This window comes from Ambystoma mexicanum, chromosome 11, assembly GCF_040938575.1.
Source record: "Ambystoma mexicanum isolate Mex_15411 chromosome 11, UKY_AmexF1_1, whole genome shotgun sequence".
In the NCBI taxonomy this organism is placed as follows: Eukaryota; Metazoa; Chordata; class Amphibia; order Caudata; family Ambystomatidae; genus Ambystoma; species Ambystoma mexicanum.
Genome location: NC_090934.1, coordinates 985783040 through 985808157, shown reverse-complemented (window position 1 = coordinate 985808157; position 25118 = coordinate 985783040). Strand labels below are relative to the sequence as shown.

Sequence of the window (25118 nt, the reverse complement as noted above, 5' to 3'; positions counted from 1 at the left end):
GTGGTCGAACAAAAAACAATCCTTTTTCTGTTCTTCTTGGGACAGACCAAATTCTTTGCATGCCTTCTTCATCATAGAATGGAATGACGCAATGTCGTCCGGAGGGGACGGGTGAGCTGGGCTTCTGGGGTTTTCCAACCCCGCTTCTGACTCCCAGGTAGGATCCCTGGAGGGGGATAATGAGATATCCGACATGGCTCCCCTGTCAGACTCCGAATCTGGTAGCTCACCTTCCTCCTGTGCCAGTGTTGAGATTGGCGTGCGTGGGTGCGTCGGTTGACGGGACGGGCCCGGCTCGTCGACGAGTGACTGTGGCAGGCTTGCCTGGGGTAGTCCGCTGGTCCAACGACTGCAACAAGGACTGAAGCGTGGACAGAATATCCAACGACAGAACCGATTGAGGAGAGGGGCAGATACCGGTGTAACGGATGCCCTCGTCGACGACTTGTCAGCCGCTCGTAGCCCTAGGTCTGCTGGGCCGGCAACTCTCTCGTTCTTGTCCTCCGAGGACAGCAACATAGCTTGTTCTTGAAGCAAAGGCTCCGGGGGGGTCGGGTCAAAGACTTCAGGCCTCCAGGCCTCCTGTAGGAACCCCGTCGACGAGGCCCTCGTCGACGGGACGGTGGATGCCCCCTGTGCCAGTGGCAGGGAGGCGGCCGATGACTGGACCGCCGTCGACGACGAAGACTTCGCAGGTGGTTTCGGCGGTCCCGCCTTCTCCACACTGTGCCCGCTTTTACTGGACTCTCGACTCGTGGTCGATCTGTGATGATCGCCAGAGGAGGGTTTCCTTTCCTTCTCATGCTTTTTTGATGAGGATGATTTCTTTGCCGAGGAGTCTCTAGTGGAGTGACTTCCAGACAACTCTTTTTCCGACGGTCTAGATTTCTTCGGCGGGGGTTCCGACGAGGCCGCGCGGCGTGATGTTTTCGCCGACTGTGTGGAGCCCACCTCCGAGGGGGGGTATGCCCCCGCTCCATCATTCAGCCATGCCACCAGGCGTCGGTTCCGGTCTTTGAGGGTTTTTTGAGAAAACCCTTTGCATATGTCGCAGGTATCCGCCGAATGGTGAGGGTGGAGGCAATATATGCAGTCCATATGTCCGTCTCCCTCGTAAACCTTTTTTAAGCCGCATGTCGCGCATGGACGGAACAGCGCTTTACCTGGCACTGAGGACATTATTACTCGAAATCCAATGACGCAACATAGTACAAAACAGTAGGACAACACGAGGAGATCCCACTACTTTGGAGACGGTTGAAATCTGAAGGGGAACAGCGGGGGTGGGCCTCTTATACGGGGACGGCCTACGGAGCATGCGTAGGTGGGTCCTAAAAGGACGTAGATAGGACACAAAAGTGTCGGAAGTTTTCCTATTGGAAAAGGCTATATATGTGTACCGAGCGGTCCCAGTCTGACGACGGGGAATATTCTAAGCATGTGAATCCATGAAAGATCCAATGCTGGAGAAGTGGAGTTCATCGCTTTCAGCCCTGGTATGAGGCCGGTCTCGCGAGAGCTGGACAAATGTGGAAAAAGGGTTTGTACATCTCCATAGAAGATTTAAGGGAGGCCCTGCAGGGTCTTGAAGTTTCCCCCATGTACTACCTCCAGCTGCGCAGTGTCCTTAGAGACCCCTGCTGGGGCAAGTCCCCTCGGGGTCCTCTCACTCCGTTTGAGCAGACCCTCAGTGTCCCCCAAACGACAAAGGGCCTAATAGCTTGCATGTACAAGGCATTGATTACTAGAGGTCACCTTGTGCGCCCGTCGTCGGAATCAAAATGGGAGGCGGAGTTGAGGCTGACAGACCAACCTAAGGCGTGGAAGGCTATACACAGGGTGGTATGGGCGTCATCTATCTCTGTGCAATATAAAATACACAACACATGCTTATTAGTGAGGTGGCACTACACTCCCTTAAGATTATCCAAAATATTCCTGGGCACATCCCCCTACTGTTGGAGAGGCTTTGGAGAAATAAATGACTACTGGAAGTGGTGGGAATGCCGTAAAGTGAAAGCTTACTGGAAGGAGGTCCTGGGGTGGATCCAGGCCGTAGATAGGATACCCAGAGCACTCACACCAGTGTTGATCCTGTTTGGGGTGGAAGCAGATGGGGAGGACTCATGTGTCACTCTCTCAATGCCACGTAATTTACTGTTAGCGGTCAGGGTGTGCTTAGCTGTCAAATGGAAGTCTGCAACCCTCCCAACAAAGAGAATGGCTGACCAAAGCACACACTATTTACGAAATGGAGAGCCTGACCACAGCGGTCCTGGAATCACGTACGAACATAGATTTGATCTGGCTGCCCTTCCTTGAATTCTACACAGCATATTGGGATTCTTTCAGACTGACTGATTAAATCCATTACTGAGAACTCAATGTCAAGCTAATCGTGAAGCACCATGCTATCTATATGCCTGCACTATGGCGAAGAAATGTGCGACGCATGCGAGCAATGTCCTACAACATGTGCTTTGTGGAAATCCGCTTGTTCTTTCCCTTTTCTTTATACTGTCCATTGTTTCTTGTTGAGTGAGTGTGTGGATGGGGGAGGGTGTGGGGGGGGGGCAATATACGACAAGTTACAATCTTTTTCCTAATGCTCCATGTTTGTTATATGGATATGCTACTGACCATTACTGTGCAGTTAACATGTATTTTGTCAGACTTGTTACAAAATCTATAAAAATCATTTTAAAAAAGTTATTAGATTTATCAAAAAAAGAAATGAAAAGGGTCTACACTACACACCAGGCAAAAAGTATGAGTTAGGGGGGAAAAGTGGAAAGATAGACGTGCCAAAAAGTGGAGATCCAACAAAGGGCCTAGCATACAGTGGCCTTGATTAAAATTCATATTTGTTAGGATTACTAGTCTAAGCTTTATTACACAAAAGCCACAGATGACAAAAATAGTCTGTTGTCACATATCTACCTATTTTGCGTTTGTTGTAATTCTATCCTACCTCTGAATATTCTAAATGTTCGTACTGCTCCCGGAGAAGTGTCTACTGCTATAAAATATTTTTCCAATGGCAAAGCAGCTGATACTAATCCATTGCCAGCAAAACTGTACAGAAAATGTTTGTTTAAGTTTTGTTCATCCATCAACAGAGCTTTTTCAGTCAATTTACTATTGTCATGTTTCTCAAAAAGAATAAAGATTTGATGTGCTGCATTACTTTCCAGCGGCTTTTTCAAATTCATTCACACAATGAATTTTGCAAAAATGTTTACCCATTAGCTGAACCTCGTTTTCTTTGATTTGATCCACTACAACAAAGCTATCTGTCAAAGCACATTCTGGAAATATTCACTTCTATCACTTATACCCTCAGAGGATTATTGCTGTTGATGGTCAACAGGATTTTGCAATGAATATCCTTGGTACGATAGGATTAATACCCATAAATAAAACAGAACGTGGGGAACATCTCTGTTCATGTTGTCATCCTCATCGAAATAATGTGAGCCTTTCTTAATTGAGAATGCGCTATAGTATTTTAGAAGATCTGGATATCCAAAGCCTCCCTCTTTAACTTCACTTAACAAAATATACTTTGGAATACGCAGCCTCTTACCAATTCCCCATAAAAAGGTTTGGAATATTTTATCAATGTTCTGCAAAACTTTATTTGAGATCAGTAGAGGCAGCGATTGTATAATATACAGCACCTTGGGTAATAAAACCCTTTTTATTACATACATTTTTGCCCATAGATTCAAATTAAGCCTTTCCCATTTCTTAATATTTATTATTGTTTTGTCTATTATCTTACCAATATTAAACTGAACAATTTTCTTTAAATCTCTAATTATATGTATTCCTAAATACTTTACTACATTTGGGGACCATTTGCAGTTCCAGGATTTTAACACACTCTTATCACATACTTTGGACAGAGGGAAAACTTCAGTTTTGTCCCAGTTTATTTTATGTCCTGACATTCTGCCAGCCTCTTCAAACATTTCCTGCAGCATTGATCAACATACCTCAGGGTTTGAAAGAAGAACCGTCATATCATCAGCATAAGCTAAGATCTTTATCTCAGTACTTCCAACTTGAATTCCCTTTATTTCCTTACATTGTCTAATATATGCCACCAACAGTTCTAGCCAAATTTTAAAAAACGGTGAGAAGCCTTTAAACATCGTTTTCTTTCAACTTAATTACCCTACTTCAAAACTGACCCATTACACAGACAATCTCCCTATGCTTATGTGGTGGTTAATTCTACTATGCAGTTTTGTATGGCAGTATATCAGACTATTCTGCATACGCAACAAAAACCGGGGGAAAGTAAATGGAATTGGAATGTCACATATCAATGTTGTCATCCAAGAAGATGTTAAGAAGTTTAAAGACAGCAATAGTTTACATAGTAGGCATAAAGGCATGAAAGAAGTAACCTTTTGAGAATCTGGACAAACAACTTGCTTACTGGATAGTGGTGTGCATTTGGATAACATGGCTTATTGCTCCCTGCCCCAAATTAATACATACAGCTCATGCAAAATAAGACCACTTCTTCAGGTGTCTACATGGGCATTCCAATGGTTAAAATGGATGACCAGAAAGAGAGCAGCAAGGCTGATTGGGACACAGGGTCAAAAGGTGCAAGGGGAAGAGTAGGTATAGAGTGGGAATGTATTCCAATTAGGGAGGAGCATGGATTAGTCTTGTACGCTAGTTAGTATTTAAAAGAAATGCAGAGAACAAATGAATAGAGAATTCAAGATAGAATGCAGCAGTGAGGTGTGTGAGGTATGATAATTTGCAACAGATAATGCTCTTTTACTGTGTTATCAGAGAGAAAGGGGAACATATATTCATGGAGTCTCTTAGTTCTGTGAAGAGTTTGGTTAATGTAGTTTACAATCTTGCTCATTAACATCAACATTGGAATGATAAAGAAGGGGAGGGTCGAAGTTGACAGAGGGTCCATATGAAATCCAAAAATAGTGAACCTGAAGGTTAGCGTGAAGTACTGTTTGCAAGACTCAGATCTATGCAATACTAAACTGATAAAACGGGTGGAACAGGAAGAGCAATTGTAAAGCATGTGGACTCAGCAACTATACAAAGTGCTATTGAGCATGATCAAAGCCAAACCATAGACATTCTCCCAAAATCTGAGAAGTGTTACAGACCATTTTAACTTCAGATGCCAAATTAAATCACTTTCCTCCATTATTCGGAACCCAATCTGTTCTTGTGTCACCTCAACATTCTATGCATCTTGATCCCCTGGTAGGCCTAAGTCGGTGCTTAAATATACATTTAACATAACGTCACATACATGAAGCATTTTTGCAAGGGATCCAACTGTTTATTTTATTTTATATTAATTTTACATTGGGTATTTTTTTAGGTTGATGTCAGGTTTGGGAAGCAATGGAACCCTATATTAAAAGAGCAGAAGAACATTCTGAAACTGGGGAATGCACAAACGTACCACTCAACATATTACATTTACTGTAAAGAGGAAGCTAATAAGAGCAACAAGGACACTGTGGGATTGCAGAGAAGGCTTGTGACAATGTTAGGTGTTTGCTAGTTGAAAGGTTTGCCTAAAAAACAGACTATAAAATGCAGAGAACTCCGAATTCTTCCATGCAGTGGCCCAGGGGTGGGAAAAGGATCTAGCGAAAGGGTCCTTTAACTATGTAGAAATACTAGTTTGTGTATGTCTAACCGTTCACATCGCTCTCTGAAGGAATTTCGGTCAAGTCTGTACACAGGATATCCACAAGGATTTCTCATACGAGTGGGAAGAGAGACATTTCACAGAACATCTCAGTATATTACTGTTGGATAACATGAGTCCACTACTTCCCTAATGTAAATGAGCTTTAGAACAGATTACAGATTACTTACGTTCATGAATCGCTCATACTGAAGTGCAGACTCCATAGTGTTGGTTGAATAATCCAACGTATCCTTCCAAGAGTGCATCAGAAAAGCCAGTCGTAGCTGCCGAGCTGTTTAGAAGGAACATATTTTAGCAACTATGGTATTTGGAATATTTGTACCTTATTTTCGTTCTGTGAAGTATTGTTCGATTTTCCTTTGCTTACTTCACCAACATAACATAAAATCTTCACAAAAAGGTACACATACTGTTGCAAAAATGAACGAATGCATGAATGTGATTTGTATACAGTGAGTGAACATGAACAAGTTGTTGATCAAATCAATGTGTTCACAATGAGTGCATTTGCTAAGTTACATTTTTGAACTCTCATTTTACTGGCTGCTAACAACCAGTTTAAAAACATGGATATTTTGTTTATTTCCCTAAGCAGGACCTTATTTGTGATCATTGTTGGATGAGTCAATTCTACATCATAATTCCAAACCCTCCTAGCCTGACCCTGTTAGGCAAAGTTTGTATGCAGTAGCCCCTGGGAACACTACAAACAACTATGACTACAGGTATAGGCAACCCAACCTTTGGTATAAGCTTGTACTACACAGTTTTGGTAGCGTGTTGAGCAGCCAGGCTCATCTCAAGAGGGGAAATGTGAGCTCTAGTGGAGTTACACAAAGATTCACAGTTACAGGTATTCAAATACACTCTTACACTCAAGGATTCTTGCATAAACAATAATTCATTTAATTATCAGTCAGTTATAAAACCTTTAGAAGGGAGCAATATACTAGTAACATACAAGAACACTTAGTACTGTACACTCTGAGTTTCTGAACCAGACAAGACCCTTTTGTGATGGCCCACAGACCCAACCTACACCCGCAGGTGACTTCAATGACAAGGGTGCTGGGGACATTAATATTTTACACACACTTAAAAAGTTGGTAAAAGGCAAAGGTTATTCGAACACAAGAAATTACAAGTATTCATAAGCAGGGCAAATACTTAAAGATAGCAATTAGAAGAGTCATTCAATTCAATAGGCTAAGCCAAAGCCAATAGAAAAAAGTTTTTGTATAGGATGCAGCACTTCAGGTAAGTAAATGGAAAAGTCTTTGCACAAGTTCTTAGGAGTCTTTGATGAAAAGAAGAATCAAATGTAGGGCCACAAGCTGATTAGGGTTCTACAGTAAGAGGTACGTTCTCTTAGACTTATTTTACAGTACCTTGGTAAAGAAGAAAAGATGCAGCTGATTACCTCTTTTCCTGTGCAGCTCTGCAGATCTCACTGTTTCTGGGCTTCAGTCGTGAGGACAAGAGGGAGGACGTCGGGGGACTCCTGCACTGCACTGGGACTGTCAAAACTGGCAACCTTCACTTTCAGTGGCTGGTTCGCATTTCAGCTCCTTGCGGTACAGCAAATAGCAATAAGCGCGGTTCCTGACTCTCAAGGTGGACTGTCCTTACATCTGGGGTCCCGCACTCTGCTGAGGGGGCTCAGGCTTTGGCTGTCCTGCTTCGTGGGAGTCCGGAGGATATTCCAAAAGCTTTAGGCTAGTGTAAAAGTAAAGGACACAATATGGTGTCCCTCTCCCTGGCTGTACGGTTTTCCTGCAGCAACTCTGAGGAAATTCAACCAGCTCCGACATGGGTGTCCAGGTGGCTTACTTTGGAGTTGATGGGTCCCACCAACTCAAAGGAAGAAGTCGTCCTTGCAGGGGCTTCTCCGTCGATGCGAACCTGGCAAGTAGTCACTGAAGCAGTGCTTCACCGGGCAAACCAATGGTCCAGGAGTTGCAGCAGGCATCCTCTTCAAGCTCTTCTTCGGTTCCTTCATCCAGTGGTGGACTCTGCCTTCCAAGCCAACAGACTTTTATTCAGTTTTCTCCCATTCATTCCAGCCTAGCTGTCACTCACCCAGCAGGGTGGCTGTCGTTGGTGGACAGTGAGCCTGAACAAAGTCTCCAAGGAGACTAAGCACAGGGAGTTTCAGGCACCTCCCTCACTTCCTGCCTACCCAATACACTTGGGTGCCAGAGGCTGGTTTCTCTCAGATACCCAGCCAAAGGCGAAATTAACAAAGAGACCAAACCTGGTTTGGCGCGCAGAAAACCTCTCCAGAAGGACCTTCCCACAAAGACCTGGCGAAAAAAAGACCGGCACCATTTTAGCAAAGATGGCTGTACGCTATTTTGAAAAAGATGGCTCCCGAGTAAATGCGGTAAATGTAAACCAAGGTAGTTCAAAACGAAACCACAGCCACAAGCCAGTCATTTGAGGAAAGGGTAACATAATAAGCTACATAAGAAGCTAGACAAAGGGGATACTAAGTTCTCCTCCAAAACTCTATTGTAAGATAGTGTCTGCTGAGTCTAGAAAGTTACAATGCTAAGTAAAGTCAATTTCAATGAAACGGTAGTTGATCCCAGAGAAGGTATTTAAACCTTGGGAAATCTGGAAGACTTCCCTGTGGCACTGCACTGAAGGTGCTTTGTGGCACAAATATAAAAGATGATGCCTGTTGAGTTGGTTAGACTCCATAACTAAAAGAAACAAACACAGAAAACACATTGAATTGAAAAGCTCAAAGTCCCAAAGTTTAGCAAAAGAGCTGGAGGGCTCTAAGGTGGGAGGAATTGGCACATTTTTGAGAATTCTCCCTAACAGACCCCCTCTCCAGACTGCAGAAAATATCCTGCTCAAAACAAAACGTGTCACTGGAGACTGTCACTCTTTCTAATGGTTCCTTGCCTTTAGTTAAACCTCTGTGACTCGAGGACCTACTAATTCTAGATGCTGATGCCATGGGCAATGAGTGGTGCAAATGGCAAGAGCAATCAGGTTTCCCAGTAAGGAGTAAGGAAACCAGAAGGTCGATGAGTAGTGAGCATGCAGGCAAGTCAAGACTGTACCATGGCAGGCAGATAGTGGGAGAAGTAAGAAGCAGGAGAGATCAGTGTAAGGACTCTCTCTGGGTGTCCCTGAGTGAAAGTGTGTTCAGGCTTCCATCAGTTAATGGAATTTTCCTGCTTCCTAGTGGTATGCTCAGTACACACACTGACTAACCTTACCAGTAGTAGTGACTGAAATGGGGAAGCTGCAGCTATTAAACCCTGCAGAGGCGATTTGGCCGCTGGTACTCTGCAACGAGTGGTGAACATGCTCCTTCGATTGCACTGCAGGACTGGAGGTTGGAGGAAGGTGGTGTAGTGTCATTTTGGGCTACCAATATGGCAGGCAGAAAGAAGAGAAAAGATGGGGGTATTTAGGAAAAGGTACTCTCTGTAGTGACTACTGTACTCCCAGTCCATAGTCCCCTTTTCTCCATACTTATGGGAAATACTGCAGAGCGGGGATGGGATCAGAGCTTCAGCAAGCAATGCACGCTTCGCTTTAAGAATGTACATGTGGGGGCGGTCAGCACGCTCGGAGCACAGACACACGCTGCCCTCTGCCCGCACACTCCACCCACTCAGTCCCTTACCTGCCGCGAGGACACACTACTCCTTTAGGGGGATGGAGGGAAGGCATATGTTGTAAAAGGGAGTTTGAACTAGGAGTAGAGCAGTCACCACTGCAACTTCTCGTTACTCCTACGTACCGTTCCACCACACTTGTAGGGGAGTGCCAAACACGTGTATCCCAGGGAGGCAAAATCTACTCTGCCGCAAAGATTGTCCTAAGAAATGCCTGGCTGAATTGTGCATCAACTCTAGAGGTACTGTCAAGAGAAGAATTCCAGCAGAAAGCTTACAAGGAGGCCCATGTAGGAGCCTTGCCGATTGCCTCCCATTGCATGTGCCTCTAAATGGCCCCCATCACACTTTTTGCCCTTGCTGAATTGAAGACCTGCAGGAGGGACCTTGCCCTGCATTTCATAGGCATGCGAGATGCAAGATACTATCCACCTGGCTACTGTGCTTTAGCCGATTGCTTACCTAGATAGACACCATTGAAGGATACAGTAAGCCGTCCCGAAGACCTATGAGGACTATCATTTGACATCCAGGGCAAGACCTGGTCATCATCTGTCTTTGTATCAGGGAAAAAGACTGGCAATATAATTTCTTTTATGTGAAAATCCAGGACGACTTTCAGAAGAAAAGAAGGAATGCGTCACAAAATCACCTTATCCCAGTGAAAGGAGTTATATGGTTCCACAGCAGACAATACTTCGATTCATTGATCCTGCTAGTCGACATGTGGGAGAGAACAGAAGAAAAAGCTAAAGAAAGTTGGAAGTAGAAACTATTATTTGTTTGTGAGGTAAACTCCATGAACTGTAAGGTAACTCCTGTAAGAGGAGCCCTACATACCCAACCAGATTAGTTTAAACAAAGATGACAGAACAATCTACAGAAGCATGCAGGGATCCCTAGATCTTTCCAGCATTGAGTTGTAGATCCTGAGCCACTTGCTCTTACATTGCAAGTTCTTTCTGGCAGCTGCTAAGGTGGATTTTGGAAGGTCAACCTATTATGGTGAACTAAAGTCTAGCTAAACCCAATGCCAGGTAAGGTACCAGAGTGGCAAGGCTTAGACTCAAGAGGGATAGGAACGTGGCCCAAGGCTACGAGTCCACACATTACACCACCAATAATTCCAGTTAGACAGGTGAATACAAAGATATACAATGATTTATCAGGGCTTTGAAATACACTCAAAGCAAATGAAACCTTTAGGCATATATTGTCACACACACTTACTATAAAGCAGATATATACATCCACCCTTAGGAGGATGTATATATCTGCTAGATAGAAAGCAATTGACTCAATAATCAGTGTAAAATAGTTACGTACTCATAAAGCTTAGTAGAAACACTTTAGAGTAACTGCAAAACAGTTCCCTAACACTCAGTAAGTCTAGCCTAATAGGTTTTGGAGGCGTGTGCCCTAAAGTCATCAGTTCCAAAGTTTTACTATTGAGGTAGGTTCACAGTGTAATTGGACAATGCCTGTGGTTACGAAACAAAGTACAAAAAGATTATTAAAGTTCAGGTAAGTAAATTCACTCAATCCCAGACACTAGGATAGGCCAAGAAAGGGATCCTTGATCAGGTCTCCACTGAACAAAGTCAGGAAAGAGTGATTTATGACAGGACTGAACGCCCATGTAACGCTATGAAGAACAGGTAGGTTAACTTATGCTCCTGACACCACTGCTGAGGTTCCAGAATCTGTTGGGGACGCAGTCTTCTGTGCTTGGTTTTTCGATAAAGACCCTCGGGTCACGGTTGTAGTGGTCATTTTCGGATGCATGATTTAGTTTTGGTCAGTTGCAGTGTTTCAATGTCGTATCCAGGCAACTTCCAGCTAAACACTCTTGCGAAGAAAAGAAGACTTCGGCAGAGCAGACAACCTAATGACATCGCTAGTAAGCGAAGAAAGGGGATTGCAATGGGAGTCACCACGATCAGAAGGCCACATTCGATATTCTATGGACGAACAAAGGAGCAGGTGTTTCATGGCTTCCGTTGATGCATGAAGGCTGAAAATGCAGGTGTAGGTATCTTGTAGCACAGGTTGAAGAAACTGCAAGTTTTAAGGATGCATTCAGAATGGCGACAGATGCAGTGAGATAACCCAAAAGAGAGATAGTCAGTCTACCGGCAGGTCCAGAGACACTTCTGAAGGGTGCAGATCCTCGAGCAAGGGGCGAGCCTGGTTGTGCCCACCAGTCCTGTGTTAGAAGCACAGATGAGGGTCTTCTTAAGAACAACGGTTTGCATTTCTTTGTATGCGTATTGAATCCAAGGATGATCGCTGGAATGGTTGCAGGAAGCCTCCTTTTATCCAAGTTCTGGAGTGGTAGAACACCCAGGTCCAACAATGGTAAGGATCTGCACCATTCAAACTGGCAGTGGCTATCCAATAAGAAATAGCCACTTGCCACATCTGCCCAGCAAAAAACAGTCTGGCAGCAGGATGTGGAATAGGACCAGACAGTCCAAGCCCCCACATCCGGGCCCACACACAAACCGCCTCTTTCCCCGGGAAAGCAGTAGTTTTCCGCTGGTAATTCTAGACCCGAGAGGGCAGCAAGAAGGCCAAAGAACAATATGACCACAGGACAGGGAAAAAACATGTTGCACTGCCATCTTAGGCACTAAGCCACCTTTAGTAGCCATTTGCAGAAAATGCAAAGATGCAAAAAATAAAAAAGTATAAAACGCAGTATAAAAATATCTGCTGCCACCACCAGCCCATCCTAGGCAATTGTAAATGTAACCAAAATACCACTACAAAAAAGGTTATAAGGATACAAAGTACACTAGCTGCATTTCACTTTAGGGTGATTCGTGCAACTGTAACAATACAAGAAATTCACTAAAACATACATAATCTCTGACTACTGATAGTCTATAGACTGAGCAGTTTCTCCATAAGAATGAGCCAAAAGGTAAGAAAGTAAAGCACAAGCTGGTACTTGCCTCCGAATTGTTAGGTCAGGAGTCAAACCCAAGAAATAAAGAAAGGGTGTCCTATAGAAGCCTATAGGAGAAAAGCAGCAAAAAGTAAATCCCCCGCAGGCTAGGGAGGCGGGGTCTAATCCACCCCTGGATGGGATTCAAGTTCCAGTTGTTTATATATCCTCGACAACAAATCAGTATTGTTATGTTGGGAACCTGGCTTAAGCTCAATAGTGAAGTCAAATCCTTGAAGGTTTATAGACCGCCTGAGCAATTTTGTGTTCTCTGCCGTCAGGTTCATCAGAAATTGTAAGGGTTTATGGTCAGTTTAATGGTAGTGAGTTCCAAAGAGGTAGGGTCTCAGCTTCCTAAAGTCTCACACAATGGCAAAATGCTCTTTTTCCACTGAGGCCCACTTTAACTTGCTGTCCTTAAGCTGCTGGCTAAAGCTGAAAAAACATATAGGGTGTTCCCTGCCTTTGTCATCTAAATTCTGCTCCTATTCCAGTGTTGAAGGCATCAGTCTGTAAAATAATGGGTCTCTGGTAGGCAGTTGCCCTGAGAACAGGGGTCTAGTAAAGGGAATCCTTTAAGCCCTGAACGGTCTTCTCACACGCCAATACCAGATTACCTTTTTAGATTCATTTGGTGTGAGGAGTACAGTCCAGGTGGGCAGCAATGGTTCCATAGTCTGCTATGTGCCTGTAATACCCAATGAGGCCTAGAAAAGCTCTCACCTGCGTTTGAGTTGTGGGGGTATCCCAGTACTGTTCACTAAACCTTGACTTCTGGCATCTAACCCATTCAGGACATGGTTAACCAACCTTTGGACAGTGGCAGGTGCACTCTTTAAGCTAAAGGGCATTAGTCTTAACTGGTGAAGGTCCTAAAGCGTTGAGAATTTGCATTCTGCTTGGCATTTACTGCCTGGGATATTTGTGAATACCATGAAATAAAAAGCACTGAGATGCTTGGCAGCACCAGTTTTGTCCACTAACTCCCTGGAAGGAGATGAGCATCTGTCATGGTAACATTAGGAACTCTTTAGTAGACACTGAACCTGAACTCTCTGCTGCATGCTTTTCGTGCCAGAACCATTGGATGGGACGGTTACTGTTTGAGGGCACTATCACCTTTACATCCAACATCATAGTGACTTCAGACTTGATGTCTGATCTCATCTTGTCTGAAATTCTGTAACTCCCACTTTTGGAAGTCACACTATCCCCAGTGTCTTTGGCGTACTGACACCAAGGTGTCTGGCCTGGAGTTCAGGGAAACAACGGGGCAAATTGTCTAATCAAAGTCTGCACCTCACATTTGTGGTTTTACATTTTTATTTTATATCACAACAAATAATTAAAGCATAAAAAACAAGGGTTCAGATAATTACATGAACAGATGAGTTCACAAACTCTGTGGCCAACCAGGAACATGCTAAAATATACTTAAAAATGAATTAAAGAAAGAAGAGAAAAAAGAGATGAAAAAGGAGAAGAGGAAAAAAAAGAACCGCATAAAGAACAAATAAGTCATATGAACTGTATAATTCATTATTAATCGCAAAACAATCCTCATCAAGACATTTGTTCTGGCCAAAATAACATTGGTCTATAAAATCATAAAGAACAGAACAACATATCTTGCAAATAACATCTAATTATGAGATAACAGATTAGTATATGCTGTGATTCAGACACATTAACCATAGGCCTCAAGGAAGGTCCCCCATATGTCCAGAAATGTATCAGTAACCCCCGCTTGTTTGTAGATAGCCCTTTCATAGGTGGAAACGGTGAGTAATTCTTCCACCCAATCGTCAATGCAGATACAGGCAGACGATTTCCAGGACCTTAAAATCATCTTTTTGGCCATCATACAAGCTCGGAGGAGCTATATACTTTTACTGACGTGAAGATCCTCCAACAGAGAGACGTCTCCAAGCACCAAAAGGGTTTCGGCCAGTGGAACTGTACAACACAGGACTAGACCCAATCTTTTGCAGACGCCTTCCCGAAAGGATTTAGTTTTTTGACAAAACCAGCTCAGATGACAGAGTGCCCCTTGCTTTTTTGCCCTTCCAACATAAGTCGCTTTCCAGAAGATGCCTCCTAAACATGCGTACCAGCGTTCAGAAGCTCCTAAAAAGGAGCTTGGTTTGCGATGCCCTGAGGCCCCAGTCCATGCTCATCAGTCGCACATTATCAGAGAATGGTTGCCAGCAACTCTGATCAATCACTTCACCCAGCTCTTCGGCCCAGTCACCAACTCTGGATCTCCCTTTCGACAAGCCTTCAAGATTCAGTACATAGTAGCCGCTGGGTGAGATGCACGTTTGCAGGTTTCCAAAGCTGACCAAGCTATACTCTGAGTTTCCAACTGTGACGGGTCCAAATTTGCGGCGATAATAATCTTCAACTTTCTGTACTCTGCATAAGTGCAATCCGTCATATTGAACGTGAGGCGCAATCGTGCAAATGGGATCCATTTGTCACCTTCAACCAGATCCTTAATGTACTTGATTCCCACCAGAAACCACGCTGGCCAGATGCATACATTTGTGAGGGGTCAGAAATGAAAGCCGGACACAAAGTTGTCATGTTTTTGGCTAAAGATTTAAACGTGTTGGGAAAAATGCCTCTCTGACTATGCTCTAAGAGGAATGTCCCTACCTAAAACCAAAAACGAAGGATCTGTCTGTGTAAGGATGTCAGAAATCAAAAACGTCCTTGTGTTCAAAATGTTCTATCCTGACCCCCACACTACAAACTAAAGACATTTCCATTCTCACTGTATTATTTAACCTAGTATTGGCGAAAAGTATTTATAAATGAAAACATAAGAGCTTCCTCCAGCTGCCGACCGCCCAGGAAAACGTCTCATAGTTCCTGCGGCACAGCTTGCTCGTGCAACACCACCTTTCCTCTTTTTTGGCTGGCCCTGGGCTCAAACACCGGCTCGTGCCTCCAGCTGCCACATGCCTCTGAGGGAGATACAACCTTCTCTCCTGAGCCTCTTTTCCTATAGATAGGTTTCCACTTTTAAATGTCCCACACACAGGTGCTTTCACAATACAACTAGAAAGCTGATTGAGCTTGAGGCGGCTCCTGCTCTGTATCACTTCCTTCATCCTCCCAGTGTCAGTGCTTAGGTGGTTGTGGGAATTGGAGTCCATTGATGTCAACTGTTACATAGTACTTGGAGAATCTCCCTCAATGGTTTGATTCTTATATCCATATGAAAGATTAGTTCTAAATGAAGGGGAATTAGAACTAAAAAAGGTTTCCTTGGAGCTTTTACTTTTTAGACAATGGATGGGAGTTTGGAGTAACCAGTGTTGGGAAAAGGTTTCTCTATTTTCCCTAAAGGGGGGGGAGGGGGTGGACACAGATACATGGCAATAGGTCATTCGGGTATTGGATATCAGGAGGTCTTTTTCATGGGCAAATGGGGGGATACCATGTGTCATCCAATGAAGCCATGGCATATCCACAGTGACTGTCTCCTCCCATGTGATCCTAGCTCATACAGCCACCCTCAGGGTCAGGATCAGGTAGCGGCTGCCGTTCCCTGGCCATGGGAGGTTGTCACTGGCAGGAAAACAGTGACGACTCCATCAGATTCATCACACATTGCTGATGTCCCGGGAGGATAGCTCAGCGGCAGTGTGCGCGTCTTGGAAGCAAGACGACACGAAGCAACAACAGGTTCGATCCCCGGGTCCGCGCTTAGAAACCTCTAGGTGTTTAAGCGCGTTATAAATACGTAACTAAGACAAAAAAAAATATGCAACTAAGAAAAACAAACAATTCCTGTAACAGCGCCTCGATGCCTGCGGGCTGTGTGAGCGCTTTATAAATGTAAAATAAAAATAAATAAATAAATAAATATTGCTGCTACAGAGTCAGCTGAGGGAACAACTGGACACCCTCAATGGAGCCATCCGATCGACTGCCTTGGAACAGATATGGGAGAGGTTCAGATTCATTTTCCTCCCCAGCTGAAGCCAGAAGCAGGGTTCCGATTACAACTCTTGGGATGAAACCCTTCAATCTATTTATATAGAGCACTTTGGGAAACTGGTTAGGCCTGCCAAACTCCACCACATATTTAACATCTCCAAGTCTTTCCACTATCCGGTAAGGAGCTGTCCATTTATTCTGTAAAGCACTAGGCCTTGAAGGGGTCATTATCAGGATTTCTTGGCTTGGAGTCAAATGAACAAGAGAAGCCATCTGGTTATACTGGTGCTCAAATCTGTTTAATAAGTCGGTTACTCGCTGCTGCAGGAAGTGTTTGATCTCACAGGGTGTTTGCCCCAACTCCAGACCCAGTTTACTTAGGAGAGCTGCTACAACAGAAACAGAGGAAGGGAAGGCCACCAGCCTTCATGTCTCTTATCTGATTGTCGAAAGCGGCTGTGGCATATTCAGTGCGACTTGACGATCCTACGTTATGCAACACAAACAGAAGGTCCTTTCCTCGAATCTCACTTGCCAGACACTGAGCAGAAAAGCAGCGAAGAGCGGAGTCGAGCCTAGGCGAGCTAAACGGATCCAGAAATAGAACTGAACAAGGAAGGGAGGGAGACCCTCGTGTCTCATTCAAAGTAAGAGCTGAATAGAGCAAGAGCTGAATAGAGCAAGAGCTGAATAGAACTCTTGGGGGGGGGGGTTTGGGCTACTTAGTGATTTTCCAACTTGGCGGCAGACCATACTCGCTGAACCCGCTGTAAAGATGGCCAGTGGCGGCCGTGTGCAGCTTGCCCCCCCCCCACCCCGCCCGCCGCCATTGTAGGACTCTGTGAGCTCACACCATAGAGACGCAGCCACGGACCTGCGCCGTCTATCATCTTCTCTATACTTAACCTGATTATACCCTAAAGGGGGTTTGACCAAAGACAGCAAAAAACGTTGGCTGGTGCAAGGGACCATAGACACACACACATCTGTGGGCCAGAGAAACTTTTAGGGTGACACGGACTACAAAACTTGGCAGAACATAAGGGTGGAGGAGGGGGCGACTGTGGGCTCTTGGAAGCCTTTGAGCTGGTAGCTCATGCCCCCAAACTGAACCCTCTTAACAGACCGGCAATGATGCAGAGACCAGACAAGCACCATCCAATACCCACGTGGAGCAAGGAACCTCAGACCACATGACGAAAGTTACGCAAGAAGGGGAAATGATGCAACTCGATGAGACATCATAGCATGGAAAAGGAGTACTTGGTCGTACAAGAGTAGAGTATCCCACTATATTCAGATATAGTGGGGAGGTCAACCACAAATGAAATAATACCCTCACGAGGATTGCATAACCTGAACAACAAAGGCCACGTTACCTTTCAAAGCTTAACATCAACGCTGGGGGTACAAGGAATTGGCAGAGGTCAATTCCCAAGAGGGGAGGGACAGTACGGAATAACCTCTGCCCCAGATAAAACAAATGGCGAAAGGCAAACCCAAGGGCTAAACACCAACGACATGACGACACTGGACCACTCCTTTCAAAAATTGTGTAGTGACATGGAATGGCTCATGATTCGTACACATCCAGTGATGCCCAAATTGGGCAACCTTCCCAGCCCGCTACCTCAGTGGCCTGGGAAGGATGGAAGCCAACTAACAAGCCCTCTGACCAGTATATTCCAACCACCTGGTATTGAGCATCCAAGGGCATTAAACGCTCAAAGGCAAGCAATTAGTCAAAGTTGTTTTACACCTAAAAACTTCACGATGAGAAGAGACTCCGACATAATGCAACAGATGGACACATTGGGACAAGCATCCATCTCTGCTTTGCATTTAGTGTTGGAGTCTCTATTGCGCCTGTATGATAACAAAGAAACCGTTCAAGGGAACTCAGGGAAATTAGATCTACTGGAGCAAAGAATGAAAAAATTGCTGGCGGATGGAAAGCAGGCAACACATTCAGAGGCCTGCTTGTTTAAGGGATGGGAGGAGATGCCCAATACCACTCAAGATGCACAAGGTCCACATGAGGAACCCATGCTGTGGATAGAAACTAGTACTGGTTGGCGAGAGACCAGATATCGGGGACAGGAACAATCACAGGAAGAGGGGCCCTCCAGATTCGCCTTCGCCTGTCATGATCTCTGCTTCCAAAAGGTCAGGGTTTTCCCAACTCCCTTGGAAGCAGATCCATAACCCAGGTTCCGAGTGCCAACCAGTCCCAATTGGGACCTTTTGGACCCAGTCCTGGCGCCAGTGGCACCAGGCTCATAAATATGCCCAGTCCCAGCGCTGGAAGCGCCGGGCTCATAATGCTTGGGTGGACTTACCTGCAGCAGACCATGCTGCTTACTTGCCTGCCAGTTGAGCCTCTGATCCTCTTCTGTTTGGAACTACTTTTCCTGTTGGGTGGGGCAGGAGCCACTCCCTAGGTTCAGAACACTGGAACTCTTCTGGAAAGCAGGAACTCTTTTCTTACCTAGGCGTGGCTGTGGAAGGAGACACCTAAGCACTACAGGAGGCTATTTAAACCACACCCGATGGATGAATCTTGCTTTGCGTTATTCTGCATCCTCTGCAGCAGAACGCTCATCGTGTCTTCTGCATCTGATCCTGGGCCTAAGGAAAAAGGCTTACCATCCTGAATCCAGTCTTCAGCAACACCTATAAAGACAAGAAAGAACAGGTTAGCATTACGGTCTTCAGTGACAGCGCTTCACTTACCTGGTCCATCGGCTGTCACCAACGCCTTGCGCTGCATTCCGGCATCTGAAAGACAAAGGCTTACCTAATCTTCGTGCGCTCCGGAGGTCTTCGCACTGCATTCCGGCATCTGAAAGACAAAAGCTTACCAACTCTTCGCACGCTCCGGAGGCCTTCGGCGCTGCATCCCGCATCTGAAAGACAAAACAAGGTGCGTTTAAAGACATTGGGGAACTTTAATACTCACGTGCCATTACTCCTTTCCACATCTAACCTAGTGGGTATTCCGGCACCCTGCAGCCGCTCCGAACTTGTACCTGCAAAATAAAAAGACAGTTAGAGCGCATCGTGAAGCAGGCAACAAGCGCTTACTTACGTGCTTCCAGGCGCTTCTATTCATCACACGGGCTCCATCTTCAACTCACTTCAGCCCGTCATCCGCCATCGCTGGAACCCTGCAAAACAAGAGACATCATTACTAAAGACTTTTAAAGACATTAGAATTACTCGAAACTTACCGTTCGTGCAGTAAACGACGGACAGCAGTCCTCTGAAGTCAAGAGGCCTGCTCCCCTTATCCAGTGAAGAAACTGGTTACAGCACCCTGCCCCGAGGCAGATGGAGAGCACGGCGTTCACTTACCTAAGGTGAGAGCGTTAACCTTTGGGGTTCTACAGGAGAAGAGAAAGGGAAGAAGAGAGAGACATTCAATAACCCAGTTCATTAATCCCATATTTTCTATCTGCAGACATCTTACCCTTCGAGTCAGACATACAGTGCACAGAGGTCCAGCCCAAAGAGCCAGCCGTGTGTTACACATCACCTTTGAAGATACGGTATACGCCCAGTCAAGACCGGCGCCTCTACGGGAATCAGGTGAGCGTTACATCGCCCTTATGTGAGCAGATGAATGCAGACTGCACGGAAGGGGCAGAACAGGAGAGATCAACACAAGAAACATCACCATAAGGAAGGGACGAACCAGAGAGAGTGAATCAAGAAAGTGAAGGTGAGTGAAAAGCAGATGAAACAAAAAATGTTTCTTAAAGTAATGTGTTAGGAGAAATACAATGTAATGTTAAAGGTTTTATTTTGTCAAATTGTTCTCTTTGACTTTTAAACCAATAAAACATTTAAACAAAAAAAATCTAAAACCCCAAAAGAAAAAACAAAGCGAAACTATTAGTCAGTGCTCTCTCGCTGGCCGAAAATGACACTGGCAACATCACGAAACTGAAATCCCAGAAAAATGGAAAAAAGGACCAAGGAAAGACAAAAGGGACAGGGAAGAAAGAAAAAAACAAGCCAAAATTACTACTTACCTGGATCTACAAGAGAAGCATAAAAGTGACCAATCAAACCCAGTCCACGATGAACACAAAAAGGCTATGGACAGTACCAAGGTGGAACAAACTCCACAGGAGATATCAACACTTAAGGAATCAGCAGGAAAATGGTTTGGAACAGGAGGGGGAGAGAGAGAAACCTACGAAAAACAGTGGAGAGGTAGCACTGCAAAGGGACAAAGTGACAAAAGAAATATTTCAAGGCACAGAAATGGGGTGGAGTGCCAACAGAAATGAAAACATGAACAGGGGAAACATTATTATAGTTGCATTCCGAATGGCCTGTCCAAAAAAAGGGGAGGAAAGATCTGTATGCTCCTGTGCCTCAAAACTTATTGCACAGCTAATCTGGAGTAACTGAGAAGCGTTAAAGACGCTGGGATTTACCCTGGTGGACCTGCTGACGCAGGAGCAAGCAGAGGCTTTCCTAAATCCCATTCAACCAATAGAGAAGGAGCAAGGGATACAATTCGGGGGTTATAAAAACTACCAGGGTCAGTCGAGGAATGGGCTTGGCTGGAAGGGGCCATATAAATGTTTAGGAAGGTCAAACAAAGTCAGCAGCATCTTTGAAACAGAGGAAGTGAACATAACATCGTGGAACATCTGTGGATGCTTTAAGCTAACTAATACTCGCAATATGCTGTATAAAGACGAACACATCATGATCTTGCAAGAGGCAATGGCATTGGAGGACTTTGAACTCTCAGGATTTAAAACATACTCTAAATATGCCACCTGGGGTGTCCACGGTAGCCCAAAAGAGGGTTTGGTAGTGGCAGTTTATCTTGGATGGGACTGTATCCACTACAAAATCGAGGTATCTTCACCAGACATAATGGCTATATATATCGAAAGGCTCTTACCTTTATCAAACCTCCTGATAGTAAACATCTACGCAAACCAGCTAAATAGCCATATTGGAAAGCTGCAGACAGCGCTAGCCAATCTCTGAGGAATGGCTAGGAAAAGCTAGGAATAAAAACTTGCTAGTAGTTGGAGACTTTAACACAGCGTGTGGGTGGAAGAAGAGAAAAAAAAGCACACACTTCAAGGAGGAAACACTAGAATCAAAAGTGAACAGTTGGAAGGCCTCGAATTCTTTCATGGCAGACTGGGAACTGTGGCCATATATCCTGGCAGAACAAGAAAAAAAGGACTTTTAAACATGGGAGAGGCGAGAACGAATGTCTTGGATTGACCACATCTTGACCACATCTTTACCACCAAAGAAATCCATGGAAATATCCTAACACGGGAGGAGGAGTGGGAAAGTGACCACTTGGCTATAAAATACAAAATATCCACACAATTGAAAAGGCATCATACACAGGGCCAGCTAAAGGGGGCGGGGGACTATCAGATGGATACAAGAATACAAAAAATCTTTACTGCGATCTGGTCCAAGAACTGGTACGAATGGAGAACAGGGAGATACAGCTCACAGTGTAGAATTAGAACAAGCTAAAAGTATGTTTGTAACAATTAACTCAAAAAAGAAAATGGCATTCAAATAGCTCACACCCTTCAATATAGCATACGAGAACTAAAAAGAATAAAAAACATAAATCGGCCTTTGTAGGGATAAATTCCGTCTAGATACACAATACTGTAAGGAAAAGAGAAAGATCATTGCGCAATATAAAAGAGAACTAAAATTCATCAAAAGAGGAATAAAGATCAGGAGAAACCAAGATATAGTGGAAACACTGGTAAAAAAAGATGCAGCTAAATTCTCGTCCATCATGGGAGGTGCCACAAAACAAAGTGACTGCTCCAGTTAAGAATGTCAAATCTCAGCACAAATATGGGAAAAAATCTTAAAAGAATAGTACATAGCTCGAAAAAACAAACGACTAATAGATCTAGGGGATAAGGGGGACAGCACCAGAAAGTAGTGTCAATGGGACCGGAGTGACGATCTATGGGCACTAAACAGAGCAAAGGTCTCTAAGGCCCCAGGCCCAGACAACGTCCCTCCGATTGTCATCAAAGAGAACGTTGAGATATGGGCAACCCCGCTGTGGAACTGGTTTCAACAGGTCTTCTCTCAGGGAGATATCCCAGAGACGTGGAAACAATCAATAATACTTCCAATTTATAAGAAAGTGGATAAATTGAGCCCAAAAACTTTAGGCCTATCGCACTACTAGATTCTACAAGTAAGATCTTTGGAACCCTACTGTTAAGGGACCTTAAAAGAGAGATAAGTAAACTCCATCTCTTAACTGAATCTCAGATAGGTTTCCGAGCAGGAATGGCAACCCCTCTCAACACATTTACTTTGGCTCACATGAGAGCAGCTGTTAAAAAAAAAAAAAAAAGACCATTGGCACGGTATGCATGGCCTCAATCGACATGAGCAGTGCTTTCGACACGGTTGGTCGTGGTCGATTGTGGGAAAAACTCCAATAAGCAGGGGGTTCAGTAACCCTGGTAAGAATGCTGGCACTGCTCCACACAAACACACTGGTGAGAGTTAGGTTGGACAGGGAGGGGGCGACGACGGACCTGGTGCAAACACATGTGGGGTTGAGACAAGGATGCGTCATGGCCCCCACCCTATATAATTTGTATATGGCAGACATAGCAAAGATCTGGGAGGGGGGCGGCACTAATCTAGGCCGATTGGGATCGGCAACCCTTGAGTGGATAGCTTTTGCCGACGATGTAGTGCTGTTTGATCTCACCCCCTTGGGCCTACAACAGAAACTGTCGCTGTTTCATGCATATGCAGTTGAGAACAACCTAAAGGTAAATGGATCAAACTCAAGAGTGTGTGTGTTCTCAACAACCAGAAATCTAAAAACAATGAAATGGCAAGTGGGAGATAAGCAATAGGAGCGAGTATCAGCCCTGACCTATCTAGGATACGAAGTTGTAAACTGTGCCCCGAGCTGGAGGGATAAAATATCCAACCAGTAAAATAGGTTCCGCTACTAGCAAAAATGAGGCCGATATACGCACAGCTATGTGCATTCTCACCGACTCCCCCGATTAGGTTTTACCTAATGCAAGTGGAGCCAGCGATTTTGTATGGGCTGGATATCAACTTACACGATTTAGGGAAGCAGTTAAACACAATCCAAGGTAAACTCTGGAAAGAGACCCCGAGGTTGGCAAACACACTACCTTGCGCTGTGATACGGCATGAATTGGGGTTAGTCTAACTTGCCACTAGGGCAACATGGAGGAAACTTACGAGTTATGCAAAACTGGCAAAGCCTCCTTTAGATTCCCTGTACCAAAAATGTGGTGAAGTGCAAACACGCACTTCCGGAACTTCAATTAATACGCTGAAGTTTGAGATGAGAGAGCTTTTAAGTGACATTGGCTCTTCAAAAGAGGTGCTGATAATCAACCCAGACAAAGTAAAGAAAAAGCTATTTCAATATGACTGGGGGGAGAACATCAGAAGTACTAGCAAAGTATAGCTTGTACAGGGAATACTCAGGATTGCTGTACAAAAGGGAGCAGATCTTGAAATATCTTCTCATTTTCCCATGCCCTAGAAGGAGATTATTATACCTTTGTTTCCGATTCAATCAAATGCCCACCCTTGAGAGAGTGGGAAATTGGAAAGGGTATACAGAAAACAGAAGCTGTAGGCTATGTGGCAACACTAAGCTTATAGAAACCATAAAACATCTGGTTATGGGATGCAATGCCTTAAGGGAAGAAAGGTCAAGATACCTAGATACATCACACGGGTGTGAGGCCCTGTGGGTTAGATTGATGGATGGCCAGGCCCAGAGTCTTATACTAGCAATGTGCGACTTCTTATATAAAATCTTGGAGAAGCTAGGACAGGCCACAGAGGAAGAAAAAAATTCCCAACCTGGCTTAGCTTGTAATGGTATAAAGTGAGCTGCATGCTCTCCTTCTGGTATACATTTGGGTGTACCTTCTCTGTTTTCCTATTTTCTGTTTTTTAATATGAATATTTAAATGTATAGACATTGTTTGTAAATAGTCGCTCCTTTTCTTTTAACTGGTTCAAATTTCTAACATATTCGGTTTGTTTGAACACTTGTGAAAGGATCCCTTCAGTTTTATATATTTGTGTATGTGCAAAAGTTGGGATTCAAAACACAAATAAATAAATAACTGGTGCTTGGCAGCCTTCAACTTGTCATTGGCCTGAGCCATCAGAAGTGCCAGCCTTTTCCTCACTTCTAGCCCATAACCTACCACAGTCAAGGGTACAGAGGGAGTGGGGGCTTCCCACTCTTCCTTTAATTTTACCCCCGACAGCTCAAAGGGGCTAAAACCAATCAATTCTTGAGGCACCTTTCTGTAGGCAAATAGTAAGAATGGTAGCAGAAGGTCCCACCTCCTTCTCTGGGGCTCCACAAGAGTTAAATCATGTTTTTGATAGTTCTATTAAATCTCTCTACTATGCCAATGGTGTGTGGGTGGTAGGAGGATGAAAATGTATATGACATCCCATACTTCTTACACATGGCCTGTATATAGTTAGACAAAGTTGCTGCCTCTGTCAGACATACCTTCTTTAGGGAAGCCAACCCTAGTAAAGATTCCCAACAATTCTCCAACAACTGACTTGGGAGTCACTGTTTTCAGTGGGGTGGCTTCAGGATATCTGGTAGAACTAACACCCACCACCAGGATAAACCTGTTGCCAGAGGATGTTGGAGGATCAAGGAGGCCAACAAAATCAATTCCTACCCTCGCAAATGGTAAACCCACAAGGAGTGGTATCTGTGGAGACTAGATCTTTGTTCCACTCTTGCTAGGCAACTGACAAGTAGTGCAACTCCTGCACTGACCGATCTGGACCCACATCT

At 44.5% G+C, this 25118-nt stretch overlaps 1 protein-coding gene across 2 annotated transcripts in view; it reads right to left on the bottom strand.

Moving 5' to 3' along the window:
* The window catches only part of CARS1 (cysteinyl-tRNA synthetase 1), a 1125505-nt gene that overhangs the window by 388448 nt on the left and 711939 nt on the right, over window positions 1–25118 (bottom strand). For both annotated transcript variants that reach the window (XM_069624151.1, XM_069624150.1), the window contains one exon: window positions 5884–5987. In XM_069624151.1, coding sequence (XP_069480252.1) covers window positions 5884–5987 — 104 coding nt within the window. The remainder of the gene's footprint in view (window positions 1–5883; window positions 5988–25118) is intronic.